At 34.4% G+C, this 26,588-nt stretch overlaps 1 protein-coding gene across 1 annotated transcript; it reads left to right on the forward strand.

Moving 5' to 3' along the window:
- Positions 1-418: 418 nt before the first annotated feature.
- Positions 419-25,528, forward strand: LOC129232114 (uncharacterized; the record flags this gene model as incomplete). Its single annotated transcript, XM_054866353.1, has 4 exons — positions 419-571; positions 2,039-2,205; positions 21,490-21,563; positions 25,170-25,528. Coding segments are annotated over 4 exons (542 nt in total), but the record flags the coding sequence as incomplete, so codon positions are not given.
- Between the last annotated feature and the right edge of the window lie 1,060 nt (positions 25,529-26,588).

The following is a 26,588-nucleotide window of genomic DNA, read 5'->3' on the forward strand; positions in this document are numbered from 1 at the left end:
ATTTTTTTAAATAATAAACTGTGTCAAATTATTTAAAAAACGGTGAAATTCCATGTTTTTAAGCATGCTCTATCAGAAAAAATACTTATAAAATTTCAGAAACGACCCAATTGCTATATGCTTTTATACAATTTGTATATAGCAAGGCAGGAGGGGTAGGCTAAATTCAAAATCATTTTTCATGTGAGATCAGATCTGTAAACACGCCTAATTTGGTACATATTGAGCTTTGGGGGGGGGGGGGGGGGGAGACATAGCTTTCTCCGGTCAGTAAGTCCTGGTTTTTAATTTGAAAATTCTGGCCACATTACCTATATCACTCTCATCAGAATGATGTGAAACTTTTGATACATCATTAGCAAAAAACTTACTTTACGATGCATAGAAGGTTTATTTATTTATTTTTTCTCTCTCGTAGTGTGGTTGGAACCAACAGATGTTAGTAACGCAGATCGAATGTTCCAACGTGGTTCAAAATGGTGTTCATCATTATCGTATGCCTCACCGAATCTCAATGAGTTGAAAGTAATGTATTCCGCCATTTTAGGACAGCATCCACCTCCTACTTCAGGTAATTGTTTTTCTAGTATTCTTCAGTTCTTCCTTCTCGCAATTCACATTCTTTAATACTTAATACTTTTATTAAAAGTTATACATTCAAAAAAAAAAAAAAAAAAACCTTTCTTGGTATAAATTAGCGGAGTTCATAAAAACTCGATTGTTTGACTGTAAGAAAATATTTTGAGTTCTGCTATTCATCCACTCTATGAAAATAATTTAGGTTTTCTTTCCCACCCATGATGTGTAAATACGAGGATAAGTCAAGAAGTACCGACACTTTTCGTTCTACACCTTCATTAAACTAAGATAGGAAATGGTCACATGCGCATGCGTTGAGTTGTTGTGTGTGGTCACGTGTGCGAAATTTAATCACGATCGCGTCAGTTGTCATCTAGCCACAACAGCATAAGCATGTCAGCTCCGTTATCAGATTGCACCAAAGTGGAGAAACAAGGAGTGGTCATTGTTTCCCAACAACCTGAAGCCAGCGGTTCGAAACAGACGACAACACTCTCAAAGAAAGTTTTGTTTTTGCAAGACAACACCCGGCCGCACACGGCCCGTCACACCATAGAAACACTCAACAGGTCGAGCTTTGAAACTTGGAACACCCTTCCTACACCCCAGATCTTGCTCCCTCAGACTTTTATCTCTTTGGACTGTTCAAGGAAGGTTCGAAAGATCGTCGATTTGAATCAGACATGGAGGAAAGACGGTGCAAAAGTGGCTTCATGACCAACCGAAAACCTTCTACCAGGAAAGAATGCGGAATTTTGTGGGCCGCTGGATCAAGTGCAAATGATCCAGTGCTAAAGGTGGAAATTATATCGAAAAATAATATATCTGTTGTACACCTATTTTAAGTTAATAAAGTTGTAGAACGAAAAGTGCAAGTAATTTGTCACTTACCCTCGTACACCCAGAAAACAGTTATACTACTTAAAAGCTGCTTTGAGATGTAATGACTTTCCTTCCATCTTGGGGATGTTTCGAATTTTCAGAATCTTGAGATTAATGTTAATTTTTTTTTCCTATTAGCCACGTGGAAAAATATAAAAATATTCCAGGGTAAAACAAAAGGTGATTTGAAATAGGATGTTAATTAAATATTTCCTTTTCTCCGAGCATATTTGTTAAAAAATTTATCATCAAAGTTTTGTATTTTGTGCGGAACTCTTCCTTTAAGACACTAATGAGTTTACAAATTTCATCTACAGTAAATGCTTTTTTTTTTTTTTTTTTTGCGAACTCTTAAAGAAAGGACACTTTTGGTTAACCTTACTCTGGTTTCTTCAGAGGTTAGTCGGAACTATCCTAGATGGATTATGGCTCACAAAAGAATAAGAGCTGTTTTATTGATGCCAACTGGGAAAACTTTTGTTGTTACACTTTTTACAGCCTATACAGAATTTAAATTTCCTGTATATATTCTGTCATATAATTTTTTTCAAACTTTTTTTTTTTTTTTTTTTTTCAGGAAGTGCACTGGAAGATTTATTGACATACGCTGGTTACTTAGGTAAACCACTCTTGACAGGTAACTTCCACACGCTGCTTGTCACGTTAGGCTGCCATGGAGTGGTGCTGGTAACGACTTTAACTGTAGATTGTCTGTTTCCCGTTCGAGGTTCCGAAATTTCAAAGGTAAAAGAACTAAATATTTCCAGGCTCAAAAATCTCAGTATTCCCCCTTTTAATACTCGGGCCTTTACTAATTAATCAAGGGTGAAAACTCCCCAATCATTCAAAGCAATTAAAATAAATTTGGTTTCATATTACCAAGCCAGTAAATTCAATCGAACACAAAAGCTTGTTTTCCGATAATGAACTGAGACAACGGTTGCAAATGTCCTAACATTTCGTATCTCAAAGAATATTTTCAAGTATTCTGTACTGAATTTTTATAAGGGAACTCTTTTTATGAGGGAGTATAGAATTTATAAGATTCAGTATATCAAACTAAAGGTTAATGGTTCAAACTCCATAGTATAAATAAAATACATAGCCAGCTCAGTTATTCTATTCGAGGACTGCAGTTTCGTGCTATTTAGCACTCATCAATCCGGAATAGGAAGTAACTGAGCTGGAGGCGGAAAAACTTCTTAAGGGAGCCAAGAGAGCCAAACAAACTGGTAGCTAATGTAGAATTAGCACACCAGTCGAGTGTTTGTATTTTATGTATTTCTGCCTTAGCCCTGGCTTAGGGCAGTAACTTACTGCAAAAAAAGAGATTGAAAAGTTCAAAGCCGATAAATTTTTAATAAACTTTAAAGAGTGCGCTGTCAAGTTTAAAATGTATTTTTATAATAATATATATAATTAATTGCATGCATTATCAAAAACTTATATGGTAGATGTGCACACCCTAATCCGATTGAAGTAAAATGGGTCAGACGTAATATGTTCCAAATGATGTCCAAACCACAATACTCTGAATGAAAACAAACTTTAATGGTGGAATAAAAATATCGTTGAATAAGTGATTGGTTATATGAATGTGTGTTAATTAAATCATGTAGAATCATTAACGTGCGTCTACGAGGAACTTTTTGTCACTGTCGCAAAAGGGTGAATATACCATTCAACTTTACAGAAGGCAGAATATGTTTGAAAGAACGCGACTGGTGAGGGAAAAAAATGATACAACGGACGGAGCAAAAGAGTAATCCATGTGACTAAATATCACGTTAAAAAACACATACAGAAAAAAAAAGTAGTAGAATCTTTGGTACAAATGTAGTAGATGATAGACAGCTCTAGTTATCTTGTTGCTCAATAGACTACGATACCTAACTATATATATAAACAACAATTGATTTCAGTTGTGACCCCACCTAGCAAATAGATAAGTATAGTTGTAGGTCGTCTGATACAATAATACTGAATCTTGTGCAACAGGATGCAAAGCTTGTCACTTATTAAGATTAGCAGCACCGTACTTGAAATTGTACTCCAAAAGAAAAGAATAATAAAAAAGGAACCATGGATGATAAAAAGAGGAGGTAGAGAGAAAATTCGAAAAACAGATCGATGATGAATGACAACAAGTTCTATGTAATTTCTGTCTTCTGCTTTGAGCTGTTACATGAGAAGGGGGAGGAAAAGAAAATAGCTACTAAAGCACTTGAGGAAAATAGCACTTGAGGAAAGAAAATAGCTACTAATTTTCCTTCAAAATTTACACTAAAGGGAGCATATTTTGGAAACGCATCTGTATCAAATGGTCTGTAAACAAACAGTAACTTGTGGGTGCAATCTTGACGTAGGAGGATGAAAGATCAAAATAGCTAACAATGCCAATGTGAGTTCTAATTTTTGGTATGAGGTTTTCCACTCCGACTAGGATATGACTAGAACTTTGACACACAGGGCGATAAAAAAATACATCATATTGATTTGCACGATGCTATGTACGAGGTCTATTGGAAAAGAATCCTACCCTTTTTTTTCTGCAAAACTCTGATGAAAAGAATGAAGCAAGCTTGCATGAGCTGAACTTGAACCTTTGGGTATACTATAGGTGTATTTCTTCCATGAGCGGAGTCAGAATTTTACGTCTAGGGGGGCTAAGCCGGGGCCCAGAGTCGTCACTTGGGGGATCAAGGGCAGTTAATTACCCCCCCTCCCCCGAAGAATTAAGGAAACATAATGTTAATATACATTTGTGTGTGTATTTTGTTGTCGTTCTCCTTAATATCTACTGAGAATGTACTATTCCCCCCCCCCTCCCTCGAAGAACTCTGATAAAATGTCGGGCCACTAGTCGGGGACACTAGTTTAAAAATAGCGCCAAATTAATAGATGAAAAGAGCACACAAACATGTGAGTGTGTATGTGGCAAGTTCGGTAGGAATATTAAAACCGTTTCATAGTGGTAACATGCAGTGTCATATCTTTGACTTTTCCGAGTTAGGACATAGCGTTTTAAGAAATGAAACTGACGCCTTTGTCCATCTTCCTTCAAGTTTTATATCCAAAATTCTTTAAAAAATATAAAGAAAGAAATGAAAAGAAATTGAGTAAGTTTATTAAACGTAAGATAAACTTAATTCGCATTCAAAAGCATGAATACGCCACCTTGTGGTGATTTAAGACATCAGTCAAAGAGGTAAAATTAGGCGCGGTGAAGGAAGATGTCTGATTGAGTAGGTGTACGTGTGTGAGTCTTTGTTTTACCTCTTTCAGCAGCCATTGGCCTAAGACTGTAGCGCCTCATACAGTTTATTGGAATTACGAATACAGAATTTTTTTGCGCAATTTATTGCTTTGAAAGAAGGATAGATACCAAAAGTTAAAATTTAAACGCAGTTTTAGACTTTCTTCAGTGATATTAGAGGGAGGAGAAGAGAAATCGATGGACGTTCCCCAGAAATAATTCGAAATTGAAGTCTTAAAAACGCAGTTTTAGGCAATTTAAGTTCGATTAAGGTCAGGAAGAGAGAGGATTCAGGCAATTTTCAAAATTGATGTCGAAAATCGTAGTTTTAGACAATGTTACGGGAAGGAGAGATGGCATGTCCCATTTTTTTTTTTTTTTTTTTTCAAAACCGAATTATTGTTTAAGATATCTTTGGTGACTTGAGAGGGAGACCTCCCGGAAATTTGCTGCTAAAGAAGCCAAAAAACACAACTTCAAATCTGTATTAAAGAAAAGAAAAAAAAAAAAGCTATATCTTTGGGAAGAAAAGGTTTGAAGGCTCTCCCAATGATATTATTGAAAACGAAGTTTCAAACTCTGTGAGGAATTTGTTGGGGGGAAGAAATAGAAAACCAACTCATTTCGCAGACAATTGTCTTCATGGAAGTTTTGAAACGCAGTTTTATTATATCTTTGAAGGTGTAATGTAAATGGAGAGGTTGGTGGGGAAGGGAGAGGCATAGGGCCAGCGCCGTATTTACGTATGGGCTTACTGGGTTACAGCCCAGGGCGGCATGATAGAGGAGCGTCACTTTTTCCCATATTTGAATAAGTAAAACTAAAATCTTATTTTTATTTATTTTTTTTTTTAAAGTCATAAGTCCATAGGAGCGGTCATGCTATTTCGTCACATAAAATAAAATGTTTTGATGCTAGAACTAAATCCACAGTTATCAATTGGAATGATTTTTGAACTGTCAAGGATAAGCTTATAAAAATAATGATAATTAATTATTAACAATCCAAATAAAGTAATGCAAAAGGATAAATACATTTAAAGTACTGAAACATCAATGGAAATTGAATGGAATAATTACTTACCGTCTTTTAAATTTCCACCTGAATAATACAAACACTTAATAATTATTACATATCAATGGGAGAAATTTGTAAACTATTTTTAAGTTAATAACGTGCGATATAATTTTACTTCTATAGAAAACAAAGAGAAAACTCCTTCTAACGTGATAGATGTCGCAACAACTAATTAATAATGATGTTTTTATCATAATTGTAATCATATTCACATTTTTGAAGATATTTAAGGTTTAAATGTAAAACATCAACATCGAAAAAACGTCGACCATCTAACATCGACGGTAAAAACATCGATGCTTTAACAGACACATCGATGTTTCAAAAACATCGAAATCGATGTCGCATCACTAAGTGCAATCTGTTGGATTAGGACATATTTTAGTATAATTATTTTCATTTAGTTTATACTTAATGTTGAACTGCAAATTGTTGATAAGCTTTTTTTTTAAATTAAATCTTTAAATATGTTTTCGAAATTTTTAAAGTTATTTTTGAAACCAATATGCTGACATTACTTACTCATTTCAAAAACTGCTTTAAATTGCAAAAAAAAAAAAGAAAGAAAGAAAAAAAAAAGTTCTTAATTTGTTAGAAAATATTGATTTATTATAATGTAAGAATAAGTTTTTAACAGTGTGAAATATGAGATTTGCTAACAACCAATTTTTACCAATTGGTTGGTTGCTAACAGCCAACCAACTTTTTATTTACATACTAACTGCACATATAATTTCTTGTTTCGCATTTCAAATCAATTTTGAATAGTAATTTGCTAACTGTATAGCATTGCATTATTATTACATTAGATTTAGCAATATCTAAAATTTCAGAAACTTCAGTTCTTGTTAAAGTTTCACAATCTTATGAATAGTGTTAGGGAATAAAAATAAATAAATTAATTAATTTTATTAAAGTGTCATTAATTAAAAAATGTACCCGAAGCATAATGAAGAGAGTGACGGATACAGCCGGCAGGCAACCGGACATTAGCACGGTTGGCCGTTCATGCTTTGGGTCGATCAACTAACAGCAAAGTCTTTCGGGCCTGTTTACTAACAGCAAAATGTAAATTCTGCGCGCATGTGTTTATAATAACGCAAATTCGCAAAACACAGCCTCACCTCCTCTTTATGCATGGGGTAAAGCTTGCGGGTGGAGGGAGGCAGAGCCGTCACCAATAGGGGGGGAGAGGGAATTTGTGAAACGGAGCTGCCCAGGGCCTGATTACCACACAGGCTGACTAGGCCTAGACTGGAGCCCCATGTTCCTAAGGGTCCCCACATTTTTGCATAGCATTGCAACGATATGAAAAATACATGTATTTTTTAAAAAAAATAAAAAGTTATGACTTATTAATTGGAAGAAAACTTCTTTAACGGGGAATTTTTAATCATTCTGCCAGTAACGAATTTACTGGTCATGATTATGAGAGGGCCCAAAGGGGATTGATAAATGCTCATAAGTAATTTATGCATAGTTGTGTGATTAGACAAAGAGGCCTCCAAAAGTGCATTCGTGCTTTAAAAATGTAAATCAAACCCTGCATAGTCTTCAGGGGGTCTCCAAACTAATGTGGGCCTAGGGCTTCACTTTTAGCTAGTCGGGCCTTGGGACTGCCAATATATTTTTAGTGGTAAAATAAAAAATCAATGAATAAATTTAAAAAAAAAAAAAAAAACAGGAAAACCTTAGCGAACGTTAAAAAAAAAAAAAAAAAAAAAAAACTTTTGGTCTCTCTGACGCTTTTATTTATAAGTGACAATTCACAATTGCTATAAAATGCAACTTACAACAAAGGCCGACGTGAGGTCATGTCAGCTTAGTTGGGGAATAGGGGCCCGGCTCGGAATTGAACTCGCGCAGAGGGTAAAATACAATTACAATCACAATTTCCCCCCAAAATAAGGTTTAGCTAATATTGTATCAATTTGTTCACCATTGAAGCGCAGAAGTGTTCCTATCTGTTAAACTTTGTTTAAATAAAACATATTTACTTGTTAAGCATGATTTTCTCATATTGAAGTGATATCCCAATCGTTTGGTAAAATTTAATATCTATAAGAGCTATGGGACCGCTACATCTCCTAATGCCAGTGCCGATTTTTTCAACCAATCCGCCACTGAAGAAAGAGCTTGAAAACGATAATTATTATTACTTAGAATTAGCAATTATAATTTTATTAATTCAAAGTTTATTATTAGTGTATTTCAAATTTGATTTGACCAGAGTTCATTAAAAAAATTTATTCAAATAAAAAAAAAGCTGATTTAAATTTAAAAAACAAATCTTATTTATGTATTAAATTAAAAAAAAAATCAACTTGATTTTTTTTTTCTCTCCCAAATCTAATTCAACGTCCCAAGAGGGTGGCCAGTTTCAAAGGCCCAGGACGACTTCACGTCCGAATACGCCTCTGCATAGGAATTTGCTCTTTTAAAATGTTCAAAATTGAAATCGTGAAGACTCAAAATATCTGTTCGGGGCCCTTTCTCCTGAAATTTTTTAAATAGAAATCCTGAAAACGCATTTTAGACTGTATAATCTCAGGCGGAGGGTTCATGACAGCTCTCAGAACTCGTTCGATTATGCAGTTTTAAAAACACAATTTTATGCTATATCTTAAGGTGCTGTGGAAGCGAATGAGTGCTCTGATTTGGATATTTTTCGAACCTGAAGGTCTAAAAATGCACTTTCAAGTAGTAATGTTAAGGGAAGCGTGAGGTTTCAGAAGCTCTCCCCGGAATTTTCAAAATTGAGGTTCTAAAAATACAATTCTATCTTTTTTGGGGTGTTAGGAAAAGGGGTTTTTGAAGCACAAATCCTAAAAACATATTTAAAAGCTTTCCTTGGCGATGTTAGACAAGAGTGGGAGGAGAGGTTTACCATCCGGGAATTGTTTCAGATTTAATTCCAAAAATCGTTGTTTTTGGCTACGTTTGGCCCAATTTAGGGAAAAAGAGGCGGAAAAGCTGTTTTCCTCCTTAAAACTTTCAAAATTGTTGTCCTAAAAAGGTAATTTTTAATTACCTTAGACCCTCTTAGGTCTCCTAATGGTAGATCATGTCAATTTGTCACCCTTAAGGGTGCTCTTCACTGAGAGTCTGAAAGATTCGGATCTAATGTTAACCTACGGGGAAAGTTGGAGCTTGTTTTACAAATTCCTGTGAAGTTTTCGGATCAATTTTTTTTTCTGAGTATTTTCCAAGACCATGTCTGTGTCTTTTAGTTTTTACTTTTTTGATGAGTCCATTCTCCGATTTTTTAAAATTCGAGAAAAAATGAATTTCTTCGAAAACGAGGTACTGTTGGACATTTCGCTCTGTAAAACATCTGCAACTCGTGCTATCGAAATTTTAAGAACTCCCTGACACGCAAAATATTTCCAGCTTTCTTTTGAGATCTTGTTTGAAACAATACGATCATTTTTTAAGCAAATATCGGGTTCTAACTATTGAAAAAAATTTCAAAATATGTTCACTTTTTGCATTCTCCCCGCCCCCTATAGTAACCTCCCTTTTTTGAGGGGTGAGCGTTAATGGGGTGTAAGATTTATTACCCTCTCATTAGTTCCCCTCAATGACCTTCGCTGGACGTCCTTTCTTCTTTCCTCTTTTCCTAAGGGCCGCCCACGGAGTAGGAAGAAGGAGAGAAATGTCCTACGGGATTTCTAATGTAAAAGTGGCAACGTTTGTTCACTATTTCCAGAGGGCAGGGACGGATCCAGACTATGGATTTGGGAGGGGAACTTTTCCAGCAAGTATGATTGGGGGGGGATATGAAATTACTCATTAAAAAATAACCATTAATATTGAGTTTTACAACGTATCTACTACTTCTTAATGCTTCTTATTAAAAAATTTATTCATTAAAAATTCTAAAAGTACAAATCTTAAATAATTATTTTTAAAAGTTTGTTCATTCTTCTATTTTTAAGTGCTTAAAGTAAATAATATTTGCAGCAGTGGCTCAACCAGAAAAGTTTTAGAGGGGGCACTTTTAAAATTTTCAACATCTGATAGGGGGTCCGGGGGCCCTCCCCGGGAAAAAAATGTTGAAATTTTAGTCTTAAGAACGCAGTTTTAGACAGTCTCTGGTGATGTTACGAGAAAGAAAGGTTCGGGGACGGTCTGCGGAAATTAAAGCTTTAAAAACGCGATTATAGGCGATATTTGTTGACGGTAGGGTAAGAGATGGGATTTTTGGGGGGGCTGCCTCCGATCGATTTTTTGTAAAATAGATTTAAATCGATAATCCATCCGCTAAATTTTTCGAAATTGAATTTCCAAAAACGAAGTTACATACTAACTTTGACAATGCTTCGAGCAGTACGGTTCTGGGGCTTCCCCCAAAAAATATTTCGAAATTGAAATCCTAGAAAACGAAGTTTTTAAGCGATATTCGGTGATACAGAATTTAAACGCTCTCCCCATTAAATTTTTCAAAATTGTAATTTTTTAATGTTCAAATTTTCAACAGGAGCATTCGAACCCCTGTCCGGAAATTTTTCGTTATTGACATCTGAAAAACATGACTGTAGACCATATTTGGTAATGTCATGGGTTTGGCAATTTTTCACAATTGACGCTCCAAAAATCAATCGTAAACGATTCTCGATGTTATTAGAATAATTGGTGTTAGGTAGTTTTCCCCTTTAAAATTTTCAAAACTGAAGTCCTAAAAACAAGATTTGAGACGCGCTTTAAAGGTATTGGCGGAGGAAGCGGACTTCCGAAGCATATAGCATTATGAAGACTTTTTTATTTTTAAACCGACCAAAAAAAGGGAACTGTTCCCAAAGTACGTTCCATTTTTCTCTTTAATTTTAAGAAATGTTTTACAAAAACATTCTACTCGGCTTTCTGGGGGATCACGGGCCCTGTGCCCCCCCCCCCCCCACCTCCAAGTCTGATAGCGCCACTGAATTGCAGAAGCTTTAAATATAATGATCAACACATCACCAAATAAATGCAAAATACAGTTTAAACAGGTTTGTGCTCAAAGAGCCTTAATTTGAAAGATTACTGGAAAACAGATACAAAAAGCAAGTACAGAAATTTGGGAGACTTAAACTGGCGCTAAAGTGGATAAATTGAACTACGACTTAAAATCTGTATTGTACCATATCGATGAGTCTTAAAAAAATAAATACGATGAAAAATATTTACTCTCCGAACTCGAATTTTTATGTAGTTAACTTTTCGTAGTCTTATAATTTAGCATAGCTTATAAGCTGTGACGAAAGCATTTAATTTTTGTACATTTCTATAATATAACTATTTTTACATTCCTGCAGTGCTGGATTTTCGATTTTTTAGAACTAGAGCAAATTGCATTATAATAGGGGACTAGTTGTTGCAGTTATAACTTATTAAAAGTTTCCCCTAGGATGAGTTCCCTCCAAGCTATGTTAACTAACACCAAAAATTAATCCTTTAAGTGTCAACTACAGATGGTTTTTTCTTACTCTGTTTTCTACACAGTTTTAGGTTTACTTAAGATTTTTTTTTTTTTTTTTTTTTTGCTTTGGAGAAGGACATTCCCCAGTTCCCCTCTTTGAGTCCGCTTTTGCAATTCTCTCCTCGCTTTTCCCTGCGCCTTTCTTCAAATTCATTTTTTATAAAACAGAAGAATTTTCCTGCACTGTGTTCTAAAAATTTTTAGGCACACTTACGATTTTTAGGGGAAGGGGAACATTTCCCCAGATCCCTACCGTGGATCCACTTTCGCTATTGTCACATCGCTTTTCCTAGAGCCTTTTGTAAAGTTCTAAACGAGCTGATGTGTGCGTCACATGACTTCCTTTTAACCAACTTAATGTTATTTCCCCATTGTTGGCAGTTTTAATGTGATTCAATAGTTAACTCTCTAAATATCACCAACAGTGGCCAAATTGAAAAACCAGATTTAAAAAAAAGAAATTTTTTCTTTAAAAAATCGCCAAATTTGTCGCCAAGTTGGCGACAAAGCTTGACGACCAAAAGACTGGCGATATATCGCCAAATGTCCGCCAAATTATAACACCACTTGAGTTGGCATCGAAATTAACAACGATTGCTCCCCAAAAAGGGGAAAAAGCCCTCCTTAGGAACACCCGACTGCAACCGAAAGGGGAGGTGCACAACTAGACCCCACTAGGAGTCTACCTACCAAATTTCAACTTTCTAGGACATACCATTCTTGAGTTATGCGACATACATACGTACATACGACGTCACGAGAAAATTCGTTGTAATTTACTCGAGGATTGTCAAAATGGATATTTCGAGGGTCTATATTTTCTCAGGCACTTATACGAGTGTGGTCGGGTTGAAAAAAAAAAAAAAAAACAGCATTCATTCAGGGGTGAGCAAAATGGAAATTAAGGCCGATTTTTGAGTGAAATTCTTTTCGCGAATGCAATACTTCCTTTTACAAAAAAGGAAGTATTGTATTCGCGAAAAAACTTTTACTCCAAAATCGGCCTTAATTTCTATTTTTCTCACCCCCGAATGAATGTTGAGTTTTTTTTCGACCCGACCACAGGTGGATATATGCCTAGGAACCTACAGACACCCGAAATATCCATTTTGACGACCCCCGAGTTAATTACAACGAATTTTCTCGTGACGTCTTTATGTACGTATATATGTGCGTATGTGTGTATGTGTGTATGTATCTCGCATAACTCAAAAACGGTATGCCCTAGAAAGTTGAAATTTGGTACGTAGACTCCTAGTAGGGCCTAGTTGTGCACCTTCAATTTTGGTTGCATTCAGATGTACTTAAGGGGGTCTTTTGCCCCTTTTGGGGGGAGATCATTAGTAATTTCGATGTAAACTCAAATGGTGTTATAATTTGTCGGACACTTGGCGATATATCGCCAGTCTTTTGGTCACCACGTTTTGTCCCAACTTGGCGACAAATTTTGCGATGTTTTTTTTTTTGTGATATTTAGAGAGTAAATAATTGAATCACATTAAAATTGCCAATAATGAGGAAATGACATTAAATTGGAGTAAAAGGCTCGTTTGTAAAAGGAAGTGAAAACGGAAAAATTTTCCTGTACTATGTTTTCTGAACAGTTAAAGAATCACTTGGGATTTTGTTTTGGAGAAGGACGTTCTTCAGTTCCGTTCTTTGAACCCGCTTTTGGAACTCTCCCCTCGCTTTTCCCTGATCCTTTCTTCAAGTTCAATTTTTATAAAACAGAAGAATTTTCTTGCATTCTGTTCTAAAAATTTTTAGGAACACGTGGGATTTTTGGGGAGAGGAGAACATTGTACCAGTTCCCCTCCTTGGATCCACTTTTGCTCTTGTGTAATCGCTTTTCCTGCAGCCTTTTGTAAAGTTCTAAAAAATGGAACATTTTCCCTGTACTCTGTTTTCTGAACAGTTTTGGGATCACTATTTTTTTTTTTTTTTTTTTTTTTTTTTTACGCAGGCAGAAGGGGAACATTCCCCAATTCTCCTCTTTAGATCCGCTTTTGCAATTCTTTCCTCGCTTTTTTTTTTTTTTTTCGCCTTTCTTCAAGCTCAAGTTCTAAATAACAGGAGAATTTCGCTGCACTATGTTGTGAAAAGTCCACATGAGATTTTAGAGGAAGGGGAACGTTCCCCCAGTTCCCCTCTAGGGATCTGCCTCTGCTATTATTCGATCGAATTTTCTAGAGCTTTTCCTCAAGTTTAAGTTCTATAAAACAGAAGAGTTTTCCTACACTCTGTTGTGAAAATTTTTAGGTGTATATGGGGTTTTGGGGGAAGGAGGAGAACGTTCCCACAGTCCCCCCCCCCCCCCACCCCGGGGATCCGTTTCTGATGTTGCCTAATTGCTTTTCCTGGTGCCTTTGTTCACGTTAAAAAAACTTATATATTTTCCTGTACTCAGATTTTGAACAGCTTTTTTTTCCCTCCCGAAGTGTGTGTGTGTGGGGGGGGGGGGGTACATTCCAGCAGTTCCTCTTCTTAGATCCGCTTTTGAAATTCTCCTCTCACTTTTTATAGTGCCTTTCTTAAAGTTCAAGTTTTGAAAAACGGAATTATTTTCACGTATTCTCTTTTGAAAATTTTTAGGTACACTTGGGATTTTGGAGGGGGAACGTTCCCCCCGTTCCCCTCCCGTGGATCCGCGCCTGCCAGAGGGCGCTGTATGTGCACCGCTCCCGACAATCGCAGCAGATCAATGTAAATGATGCTAAGTTTCTCCTTTTTTTTAGAGGCAGCTATTAAAGCAAAAAAAGAAAAAAACTACTGGAAATTGGATGTAATAAGGGGCCAATATAGTGGACGATGTACGGCTTTCGTCCACAGGAAGTTAGCGCAGTATTTTGATGGAAAAATTTATTTTATTTTTCATCACCAACTTGCCGAATTCGTCTGCTATCAATATTGCGCTGTGCGATGTTTCATTTTTTACGAGTTGGAATGTTTCTATTCCTGTAAATAATTGACGAAATGAGAATGTTGTAGAATTAATTACGTAAACCCTTTTTTTTAATTAGTTGTGAATTTCGTGACATATTTCGAGAACTAATTAAAGCGAAATAATTTTTTGCTTTCACGACCTTTAACAGATAAAAATAAATGTTAATGTTCTATTCACTTACCTTCAAGCTGATATTGATTACAATAATTTTATTCACGTGTTTACTCACTGCTTAAACAGAATTGTTATCATTATTTTTTTATTACTGCATTTTTTTCGACAACCAAATGGAAAAAAAAATCGAGAAACCTTATTCATTCAAAAAATTATACCTCAGAACGCTTTTTTGAGATAGTTTGTGGGGTTTTCTGTTGAAATTAATCATGTGTATTTTTTAAATGAAAAAGGTTTCCCGATTTTTTTTCGATTTGGTTGTAGAAAAAATTGCAATAATAATAAAAAAAATAATAATGATAACAATTCTGTTTAAGCAGTGAGTAAACACGTGAATAAAATTATTACAATCAATATCAGCTTGAAGTTAAGTGAATACAACATTAACATTTATTTTTATCTGTTAAAGGTCGTGAAAGCAAAAAATTGTTTCGCTTTAATTAGTTCTCGAAGCATGTTACGAAATTTACAACTAATTAAAAAAAGTATTTACGTAATTAATTCTACTACATTCTCATTTCGTCAATTATTTTTAGGAATAGAAACATTCCAACTCGTAAAAAATAAAACATTGCACAGCGCAATATTAATAGCAGACGAATTCGGCAAGTTGGTGATGAAAAATAAAATAAATTTTTCCATCAAAATACTGCGTCAACTTCCTGTGGACGAAAGCCGTACATCGTTCACTATATTGGCCCCTTATTACAACCAATTTCCAGTAGTTTTTTTCTTTTTTTTTTGCTTTAGTAGCTGCTTTTAAAAGAATGAGAAACTTAGCATCATTTACATTGATCTGCTACGATTGTCGGGAGCGGTGCACATACAGCGCCCTCTGGAAAAAGTGAACAAACGTTGCCACTTCTGCATAGTAAAGATTTATCTCCTTCCCTTAGGCTTTCTTGAAGAATCAAGTGCTTTTGAAAGTGAATCCATGTAGATGCGTGCTATTAGCTGTTAAATTAGCAACATCTGCTTTTTTTTTCAAATTTGTGGTTTGAAAAGAAATAGATTTGAAAGGGATATTTCTGAGTCAAATTGTTTACTAACAATATAATGAACATTGTTACAATGCTTTCGAATGCGAAAAGTTGACATTTTTCCCTTCCAGTAGAAAAATATTTTTATATATAGATTAAATCATATTCCAGATACTAGGTGCATCTGGTGCATTGCATCGTTTTACATGTGATGCAATGTTACTACAAATGTACACACATAAAGTGCTTTCCGCAGCTCAACAAACGTTTTTGAAAATTATTTGTGTCTTTAAGAACCAGACTCGTCAAATTTCTTTAGAAGGTAATGCACATCGAACATGTAATTCATAATGTACAGTAAAATCAATCGAATTTCAGAATCGGGACTGGAAATTTATTTGGTTGAAACAAGTATTTCGTTGCATTAGTATACGTTGTAATAGGATTTTGCTGTATTTCTCTTTAGAAAACTTCCTAAGGAGGAAAACGATGCATAATTTGACCCCAAATAGAATCGTGAAACGTTTCTTATGGGGTCGCAATATTACTCCTTCTTTTAAGACATGTACGATATTATACAGTTTTTAAAACATTACGTGAGAAACAAAATAGCATAATTTTTATTTTCCAGCGCAGCAATGCGAATCGTGGTTGATGTTATTTTTATTAAAGACTATTTCCTAGCTTACATTTTGTGTCATAATTCCTGCGTTTTACCTCAAGTTTTTATTTATTGCCAGAAACAATGAAAAAAAAAGTTAAAATACTTATTTTTAATTAGCTGTTTTTGAAATAGCTTAAATATATCGATATTGTGATTAACTGCAGGTTTTGAGTGTTTTAATCAAGAAATCATGTACTTATTGTGTTATTCCATACTTTTCAGAGCGAATCAAGTTTGTACAAATAGTCTTTACAATTAAAAAACATGTTTTATATTTTTTGAAGTACGTTGCTTAAATATTATTTCTCCAACAGCGCTATCATTTTTGGAAAACAACTAAAATTCAGGACAATATTTATTCTTCCAGAAAAAATTAAGATTTTTTTTTTTTTTTTTTTGAGCAATTGCGAATGCTTATTATCCTTACTTGAACAAAGCTGATGTTGCTCTGATTTTTCAGATTATCATGATGACAAGAATAACTCTAGCTCGTTTTAATATTTACTAAGAAGTCAAATTTTCGTTGCGATGGTTACTAATCGTTTGTGTTCATTCAAGGTTTAACTTAAGTAGATTTTACTTTTAAAAGAGGGGGGAGGGGTGTAAAATTACATTTCAGAAAAAAAAAACATCAATGTGGATGAAATTAAAAAGCAAAATTTCATTCAAATACAAAATTTTTAGATTACTAATACCGACATTTAAGATTGACAAGAAAACAAAAATACAGAAGGCTTTCTATGTCTTCAGAAAGTTTTCACAATAGAAATAGTTTTTTTTTTTTTTATTTATCTTTATAAGAATTTGGAAGCTGTATTTTTGGAGAATAAAAATACTTTTCAAAAACATTTATTCAGTTGCGGAAAACATTCCGTACACCAACATACTCATTAAATACATAAAAAATCATGAAAAATGTATTAGTAATTTACTATGATTCGGTTAATATAAAAAACACACCGTGGTAGAATTACTAAGCATTGTGTGTATTAATTTTAATGACGTTTTCAGCCTTATGTTGCTGACAAAGCTAACTATGATGTGAACAGTATAGAATGGGGGTTACAAGTTTTCACAGTTTTCTATTTTCATTCTCAGAAGCTAGATCAGCATTTTAATACATTGTAGAAAAAATTAATTACAGGCATAAAGGTTTTCAGGTCACATAAGCACCCCCCCCCCTCCCCTCCCTTAAAAAAACATCATTAAAGATCGTCTTAAATTTCGTTTTTAAGGCTTTAATTTCGAAAAATTTCGGGAAGGGAGTTTGCGAAAAGTCCTTCTTTGACCATAAAAAAAGTCGTCTAAAATTGCATTTTTGGAACAAAACGAGAGAGAGAGAGAGAGAGCTAATATTAGTATCAACGTTAGTACACAAGAAAGTAGCCTTATGTACTTCAAGAATAATTTCTGATTTAGTAAATACAATTCTTTAAAAAAATATAACATTTTTTAAAACCCGTTACTGAATGCTTTTCAAACTACATATACAATGGCTCCCAAAAGTGTTCGTACACTTACGATTTTCAGTGAAATACGCCATTATCCATTCGTTAAAATTAATATTTTAGAATGAGTATTTAATTATAAGATCTATGATTTATTTTCAACAAAACTACATGATTTTTTTTAATAACGTAATAAAACTTGATTTTTAAGAAATCAATAATCAAAAAATGTCAGAAACTTGATCTCACAAAAGTCTTCGTACACTTTGAAAAAATGTCAAGAAACTAGTCAATAATCTAACTTTTTACTAATTTATTAATTAGTAGAATATCATGCAGTATCAAAAACAGTTTTTAAACGTCTGGGAATATATTTCATTGTTTTTTCTTTCTTTCTTTTTTTTTTTTTGTGCAATTTCTGAGTAAGTGTTCAGCCGCACTTCGAGTCTTACAGTTTCTAGCTCGCTTTGCGTTTCAATGGTGTATTTTCGTAATCTAGCCACCAGATATCCCCAAATATGTTCCATTAAGTTTAGATCTAGCGATTTAGGAGATATTTCTAAGCTTAAGGTCAATTTTTGAGGCACCAAACACAAACTTGTGCTGCTTATCGTTATCTTGATTTAAAAAAAAAAAAAAAAAAAAAGTTGTTTCCGATTACCAAATTTCGGGCTAATAGTTTAAAAACGTTTTTTAAAATATTTAAATTAACAGCATGATTCATTATTTCATCAAAAAATTAAAAAGTTCCAAGTCTTGATGCTGATATACACCTTCACACAAGAACGCCTTTACCGTACTGATTAACTAGTCTAACTAAGTTCTTAAGATTATAAGTTCCTAATTTATTGTTCTTTTTACAATTATACAACAGTTTAACCCAAAATGTTGAATTTATTTTCATATATAAGTAAGACGTTGTTCCAAAACGTTTTAAGTTTATTCATCATTGATTTTACGACGGAAAGCGTAAGCTTTCCGTTTTTTGCACGAACAAGAAAATTTCTGCCGGAAGCGGTCCCATTTAATCCAGCTAATCAGAGAACTTGGCGAACAATTTTAGGGGTAAATTAAACGTAAAATGTTTCATTCAATTCTGCAGAAATTTTTTTAGCACTCAAATGTGTATTTTTCATAATTTTTTTAACTGTAAATCTCCGATCGCGCTTTGTTAACTTTGCCAGTTGACCTTTTCTTACCTTGTTTTCGATCCGATTCTTGTCTTTAAAGCATTTTATTAAGCACTTCACTATAGAATGGTATACATTAACTAATTTAGAGACATTTCAAACCAATTTACGGCTACTGTGAGGGAAAAAATTTATTATTGATTATTTGGTTTAGGGGAAAAAACTGGAAGTCATCGTATGCGTTCTTGCGGCAGGATTATGGTAAAAGATTTCCGCTGTTTATGATGTATAATATAAAAAATATGAAAGGGTGCAAAGTTATCCTGTCTGACTCACTTGTAAAAATGAGCACAACTAAAGCATTAAGATATTTTTTTTTTTTTCCTTTAAATCTAGCAATAAGATTTCCAGGCATCTTTGAAACACTGTTTAGCTAAATTTTCTGTTAAATTTAGCTGAATCTTGTAAAAATGTTAAATTGAAACTCTAAGCTGTTTTTAAAGATGAATATCTCTTAATAATTTTCAGTGAAAACTATTTGAAAATTTGTTTTAATAATGCATGACAGTGACAAAATGAGCTTTCTGAATTATGTAACTATTCAAAAACAATAAACATCTACAATTTTTACCCAGTAATCTTGCAAACTATAAACCTGTCTCGGATTTAAACATTTAGAAATGTCATCCCTTAATATTGAACAAACATGTAATTGTAGAGTACCCGTGCAACTGGAAAGTCTGTGAAAATCATCATGGATTTCAGCAATTATAAAAAATGGACATGGAAACTGACAATTTGGATTTGTGGATTTTATGTTCTAGAACAATATGTACCGAATTTTACAGATTGTGTCCAAGCTAAATGAATAACCAAGTTTAATTTACAGTTTGATTTGCACATAGTTTTTTTTTTTCTTTTTTCTTTTTTTTTTTTTTTTTGAGTTAGTCCTACCAACACGCAAACTTAAAATAAAACAATGTGCTCATCAAACAGTACATCAAGCAGTTATGGCAAAAAAAAAAGTGTCATGTTGAAGCCTTACATTCGGAAAAAAATACTATGAAATGGCCCCTTTATTAAGTTTTTAAAAAAATATATTTCTTAAAAAAATTTCAGAAGTTGAAAAAATAAAATCAGCTTAACCATTCGCTATTCACCAGTACTTTTACTTCATTATTATTAAAAGTTTTGAGGATTCTTTTAATTTAGAAAGCCATTTTAAAATTAAAAGACAGAAAAATTTCACGGCAATTTTATGTCAATTTTCTAATGCGGGACCAGAACGTCTTGTTTAAATATGCAGTACAAATAATCGTTATATGTCGCAGAGTTTTTCTTTTTCTAGTAGATTGAATAAATGTTACGTCCGCCATTTTGAAATCGTGGACACACGTGCTACCTATTCTTAATTTTCACTCACCTGTTTATGGGTGGGCAACCCCTTAAGACGCCAAGAAATCGCCAACTTCATTTTCAAAGGAAAAACAGTTTTGTATTCTCAAACCCCTTTCGCTGCGGGAGGTATGGATGGAGTGTATCGGCTAACAATAAGCGCTTTTTTAGCTCCCCCTATTCCCCTGGGTCTGAGGAAGAAATTGGAGTCCACCGTAAAAAGCTGCGGTTTCATTTCGCCGACAGGCTATACCTCCCTTGACTTGCACAGCAGGGGGAGCGTTCGGTCTGTCCCCCAGCAAAATGTGACAGGTCACATGATCCACACTTTCATCGGTCACCGTTCGTTCTATTGGTTGTTGAAGTGTCAATCACTTCACTGATGAACATTGCTTTCGTTTAAAGAAAAAGCCCATTTTCAAGCGAGATCGTTTTTCTTCCCCACTGAAGAGCAGCCTTAAAAGTTACCACCCGGGACACGAGCTCGTAGTTCTGCTGACGAAAACGAGGAAAAATAACGAGGGCAGAGATAAGAAGAAAACCCTATCAAAATATTCAGTGTTGAGCAAAAAAAAAAAAAAAAAAAAATAATTGCTATGAGAGTATTATATTTTGAAGAACAAAAATAACTATGTGTAGAAAAAAGGCTGCTCAACTCGTCTGTATTTTTTTTCTTTGAGGGGGGGCTAGTGATCTGCCAAGGGGGGCTTAGCCTCCGCCCCTTAACTCCGCCTATGATTTCTACCCCCTCCAATCTGTCAATAACGTAAGTTGCCGGGAATCGGAGTTGGGCTGAGGTAGTGCGTAGTGCTGTTGTCATTTTCAAAATTTCATGAAAAATGACGGAAAAACCAAGTGGACGGATAGAGATGACTTTCGATGACAATTTGCAAGCACATTTTTCGCACTTGGTTCAGTCTTTTTTGGCAAAACTAGAGTCTTGTTTTTTAATAGGCCTCTTATTTTCCTGGTATGGCCTCTGTGACTTCTTGCTGTTCTATAGATTCAAGTGGCCTTTGAAAGGAACAAAATTTCACACAAAAGAGGACAATGTGTGGCTGCAACGATAGTTGAGCTACACTGCATTTTGGCGTTACCAACAATGGTAGCGCCAATGGAAGTAGTGTGTGGAGTTTTAAGAAGGCGAAATTGAGGGAGATTAGATTTCCAATGCTCTAGATTTGCCTTTTTTTTTTTTTTTTTCTTCTTCCGAAGGTGGGATACTTTTTTAACAGACTTTATAAGTTAGTTAAATGGAACATGATTTTTTTGTAGATTATAATTATGTGCTGTTTAAACTAATTCTTACCTTTTGAAGATATTTTTTTAACCCAAGAGCACAAGTGCTAATTCCAACAACTCGGGCGATTATAAATAGAGCATACCCTCAGATTGACTTCTATTGAACAATATATTTTAATTAAAATGAGACCAAAATTGTAAATTGTTTAGATTTTTGATTGCATTGCAAGAATCAAAAGCAATTTTTTTCCTGATAGGGTGAATTTCGTATTGTTCATTACCCAGCTCCGAATGTTGAAGGTATCATCAGCGTGTCAGGAGCAGGAGACTGGTAAGTGATGTACATTTCAATCAAATTGTGTTTTTTTATAGTAATCTTTTTACCAAGTGTTAGGCACGAATCCAGAGGGTGGGTCTTGAACCCAACTTACCGTTAAGCGAACACACATGACCTGAAACTGCATTTTTGGTACTATCGTTCAATAAAATAGCCCCTCAAACTTTTATTTGCGCAGGAAAATTGTACCTCTGAAAACGACCCCCCCACCAAAACCAAGAACGGCAATTGTTGCGAGTTCTGTGTAAACCAAATACAGACAAGATGTACAGGGTGGGTTTTTAGGTTTACAACCTCCTCCGAAAATGTTCATAACTGTTTCTAAATTTGCTTTTCATTCTACTTTTTTTGCTGAAAAAATTGTTACTATATATTTTTTTAAAATTTATTTTCAATTTCATTTGAAAATTAAAATTTTTGAAGAATTGTAGAAACTCCGTGCTTTATCTGCAGTATTTATTTTTATTGCAGTTATTGTGAACATGTGAACATCATTTGTGACAAAACAATACAGCCTTCTGACTTCAGATTTTAAATACCAGACACTTAAAACAGAGACATAATTCTTTAAATTTAAAAGTACCAAACTCTATATTTAACATACTTTATAAGTGTTAAAAAAAAATGAATTTGAGAAGTTTTACTTCGAAAACGCATATATGAGTCCACGCATCTATTCTTTTGAGTTATTAAAAATACATCGAATATTTAACAGGAGTAAATTTATGTTATGCACACATCAGATTTTTCTCCTTCATTTAAAAGATACGCAATCTTTTTCAATTGCGTACATTTATTAATTATACCCCTAAAGCAACTCCCCCCTTAAATAGCCTAGTACAGGGGTCTCCAAGCTTTTTTTTTATTCAAGGGCCACATTGTAAATTTTTGGCGGCGAAGCAAATATTTCAGTTTAAATTAGCGGTTCCCAACCCATGAGCCGCGGCCCACAAGTAATCCGTGCGCAGCTTAGTACTGGATCGTAGACATTGGTCGGGATTCTTTAAAACCAAGATAAATCCTGGGGTCTGATATTTTTTCGGGACAATTCACTGCTGAGATGTGTGTGCCTTCACTCAAAAGCTCTCCATGGCTGTTTACAATCAAGAATACGTTTCAAAATGAAGAGAACATCTTTAAAATTGTAGATGAAGTCTACTGAATAAGATTCATTTGAAGAAAATAACATAAGAAATTGAAATTAACCTCTAATGGCGAATACTCGTTAGTTAAACTATTGCTTGAACAAACTCTTAAAATCATTTGTTAAAAGAACGTCATTGGTCTCGTTCCATTATAAAGTTATATTTCCCACAAAAAGTTTTACTTGTATAGTTCTTTGGTATAGTTACTGGGTCTCAAGTTTTGTTTTTACAAAACTGATGGGCCGCACTACAGAAAAGATTGGGAACCGCTGGTTTAGATGGTTTCATTGGAGATAGCTCCCCGCTCCCAATACTGTAAATTTCAAACTGTCTTTGATGACTTTAAGGAGGAAAGTGAAAGTTGGAGGACTTCCGGAGGGACAGTTGCATGGGCGCCCATACACAAAATTTTAAGGGGGGGGGGCTCAGATATTTTCTCCACGGTTTAGAAGGAGATTTTCCCCCTCGAAACCAATTTCAGTACAGGTTAGAATTATAAAAATTTGACATTTTTAATAACTTATTCATTAATGGCTGGAAAGAAATGTTTTTACATTTTCGCAAAGAAAAAGTACTAAAAGCAAGGAAGTTCTCATTTCAAAGGGGGGGGGGGGGGGGGGCTCCAGCCCCGTTTTGCCCCCCCCCCCACATGGGCGCTTATGGACAGTTGCCCTTCTCTTCCCCCTTCGGCTACGCCCATGTTGAGCAATAATTTTTGGGATTTTGTGGGTTTAGTTTTCTTTCAAAATGCTCAAAAGGAATCATTATCAAATCCCCCCCCCCCCTTTTTCAGTTTGTAAACTTCCCGCGGGCCAGGAAAAAACTACTCGTGGGCCGCAGGATGGAGAGCCCTGTCCTAGTGTAACAAAAGTAAATAGAATATATGAATGACACTAAATTTTATTGATCATTACAGATTTCCTGAGAAAAGCGTTTGGTTAAAAGCCTAGGGGTGCGACATCGATGTCGATGTTTTTGGATCATCGATGCTTTGGTTTCGATGTTGATGTTTTTGCTTTTTAATTGAAAATTATCATAAAATTTGCTCCAATTTTCTCGCCAGGTAATTAAGTTTATTTATGGAGTTGCCAAAAAAAAAAAAAAAATCATTTTTTTGCACCCATTTTATAACATCAATTTTTCTTTGTAGAGGATGATTTTTGGGAAGACTACAAGATAGTAGATTAACTAGAGAGTGAGGAAGGGGTCAAAGCTATTGGAAGAACCTGACACTGGTAGTCTAGTGCCAGAACTTGCTGTCTATTTCAAAGTTCCAGTTCTTAAAATAAAGGAAAATCCAATACGTTACTACTGTGAAAATTATAACTTTAAAAATTTAGAGCTGGTAAAAGTTGGCTTAAAGTATTTGATAGTGATAGCAACTTCTGAGGCCATCGGAAAGAGACGTTTCTCTGACTGGTGGGAAAGTCTACGAAAAGAGAAATGTGCTTCTGGGGGGACAAAGTAAACAAACTTCTTTTTCTCCAAACTCTCAACACCAATAGTCGGGGTTACTAATCGACTTCTCCCAACAAGTCGTCCCTCTATTACTTACAATTTGTGCTTAATTATTAACTAACAGTACAACTCATATTTCTTGCTCTTAGAAATAATTGCTAGAACTAATTTTGTATTTTTAAAATAATTAGCACAACTTTTTCTCATCATTCAACTGACGGTAAGTGCTATGATACATTTTTTCTTAGATTCCTTTTTGATGTAAATTTACTTTTAGTTTCATTCAGTTTGAAAATATTTCCTTAGTACTATAACTAGTTTGTATGAATCGGTGCATGTTTTATTATCAATTTTGTCTTACTATAATACCAAGATGTTGCGAAATTATTCTTATTAAATTATATGCCTGATTTGAGGTTCAGTATTTTCAATATATTCGTCGGGTACGTATTCTTTTGTATTGCTTAAATTAGTGTAGTATATTCAAAAATGTATGTTATACATTGATAAAAAGATCGATGTTTGGAAACATCGATGTTTTTTGTTCGATGTATCAAAACTATGGATGTTTTAATTTTTAACATCGATGTTTTGCCATCGATGTCGCACCTCTTGTTAAAACCCTCCTGACTAACAATGATCATACTTTCAACTTTAACGTTCGAAATCAGAGAAACGAGCACAATGCAAGTATCGTTTTAAGCTGTCTTCTACTACTACCATATGACATATATAAGGCCTTAGTTCTTGGTTTCATTTCTAAACTAATTTTGAATATTAATCCAGGAATCACCAGCTCTTACATATCGCCTCAAAGAAACAGTAAAACATCTAAGCCTAAAAACAACAATAAGATATCCTACTGTTGATATAGGGCGATGATATGAGGCTGGGAAAATTACATTTGACTACACTTAACTACTAAAATATTATTTTAGAAAAGATTCTTTGCTGTGGTTTCCTTTTTTAGTACATGACACAAGCTCTTTTCTTGTAGTTTTGCTGCTGGAATGATTACTGGTATTCTCCAGCGACTTTCTCCATCTAAGTGTATCGAAGCAGGAAAACGGGCAGCTGCCCTTTCTTTGCATTCCCATCTTGCTGTACCTCAAACCATGTGTCCAGAAATGGTGCTACCTTCTTGAGAAAGCAGAATAATTTTGTATATAAAGAATATTTTTTATATTTATAAGAAATTAGGTATCATTTCTTAATTATTTTTTTCCCTTTGCTTGAATTGTACATTGAATATTATATCAAAGTCAATTGATATTTTCACACAAATACTACCTGCACAACTGGGAATATGACTAAGTATTTTTGTTGAAATGTATAAAACTAGGTACTGAAAGAAGGTTCATGTGATTTCATAAGGTACGTGGCTTGAACGTTAGTTCTGTTTGACATTAAATTGCTATTTTTCAATCAAAGTAACTCCCTCATTACAAAATTCGTCATGCCTCGTTATGTCGCTCATTAAAATATATCATGCTTTTCCTTTGTAACCAAAAAATTATATAGGGAGAGAGAGAAAAAACAGCTTCATATTTGATATCAAAGACAAAAAAAAGGTATTCCTCAGAAAAAGCATTTTTTTTTTTCTTTTTTAAAATTGATGAACGAATCTGGCACATTTTCAGTACACTTAATTTGTTGCAGTTTAAGGCCTCCTGCACATGAGGCAATTTAGTAGAATCAACTTTCAAACGGCAGTTATCAGAATGCGTAAACCCGGGTTGGTAAAAAATCATTACCTTAAAAAAAAAGTCTCTAAATTTATTAATCTTTAATTTATCTCTTAAGCTTTGCTAGTTACTTGCATTCGTTAGATTTTACTCTTTGCAATAATATGTAAAATTTATGAAAACATTTGGGGGGAAATGATGTTGAAAAAAATTTTTGAACCCCCCCCCCCCCCCTGCTTATCAGGCCTTTACAAGCGTTCGCTCCCCACACTAGTAAACTAGCTCACAGTCAACTCTGTTCGGTTTCAACAGTGTTGTGAAACTGCTGCTTAAACAAATTTCGGCTTATTTGAAGAAAAGTCAATTTCAACAAACTGTCTTGCGTGAAGATAAAGAAAAACGCCAGTCAACCAGTTGACAGACAGCTTTTTCAAAAAATTAATTCAACTAACTGCTTTGTGTGTAGAGGCTTATCAGCTGCAGCTCTCAATTCATATTCCTTCATAAAACAATAGTAAAAAAAATTTTAGTTAAAACTTAACATAATATACCTGTATTTTGTAGTGACATGTTATTAATTTTCATGCTAATTGAATAGTTACCTTTTATGACTTCAGTTATACAGTCGGGCCTAGATTTAAGGAATTCATCGGAATCGAAACTTTTTTATGTTAAATCAATTATTCGTAGTATCGGAGTGCGGAAAAAAAACAAAAAAATTGCACTTATTT

The sequence above is a fragment of the Uloborus diversus genome, unplaced genomic scaffold (assembly GCF_026930045.1).
Source record: "Uloborus diversus isolate 005 unplaced genomic scaffold, Udiv.v.3.1 scaffold_1094, whole genome shotgun sequence".
Classification (NCBI taxonomy): domain Eukaryota; kingdom Metazoa; phylum Arthropoda; class Arachnida; order Araneae; family Uloboridae; genus Uloborus; species Uloborus diversus.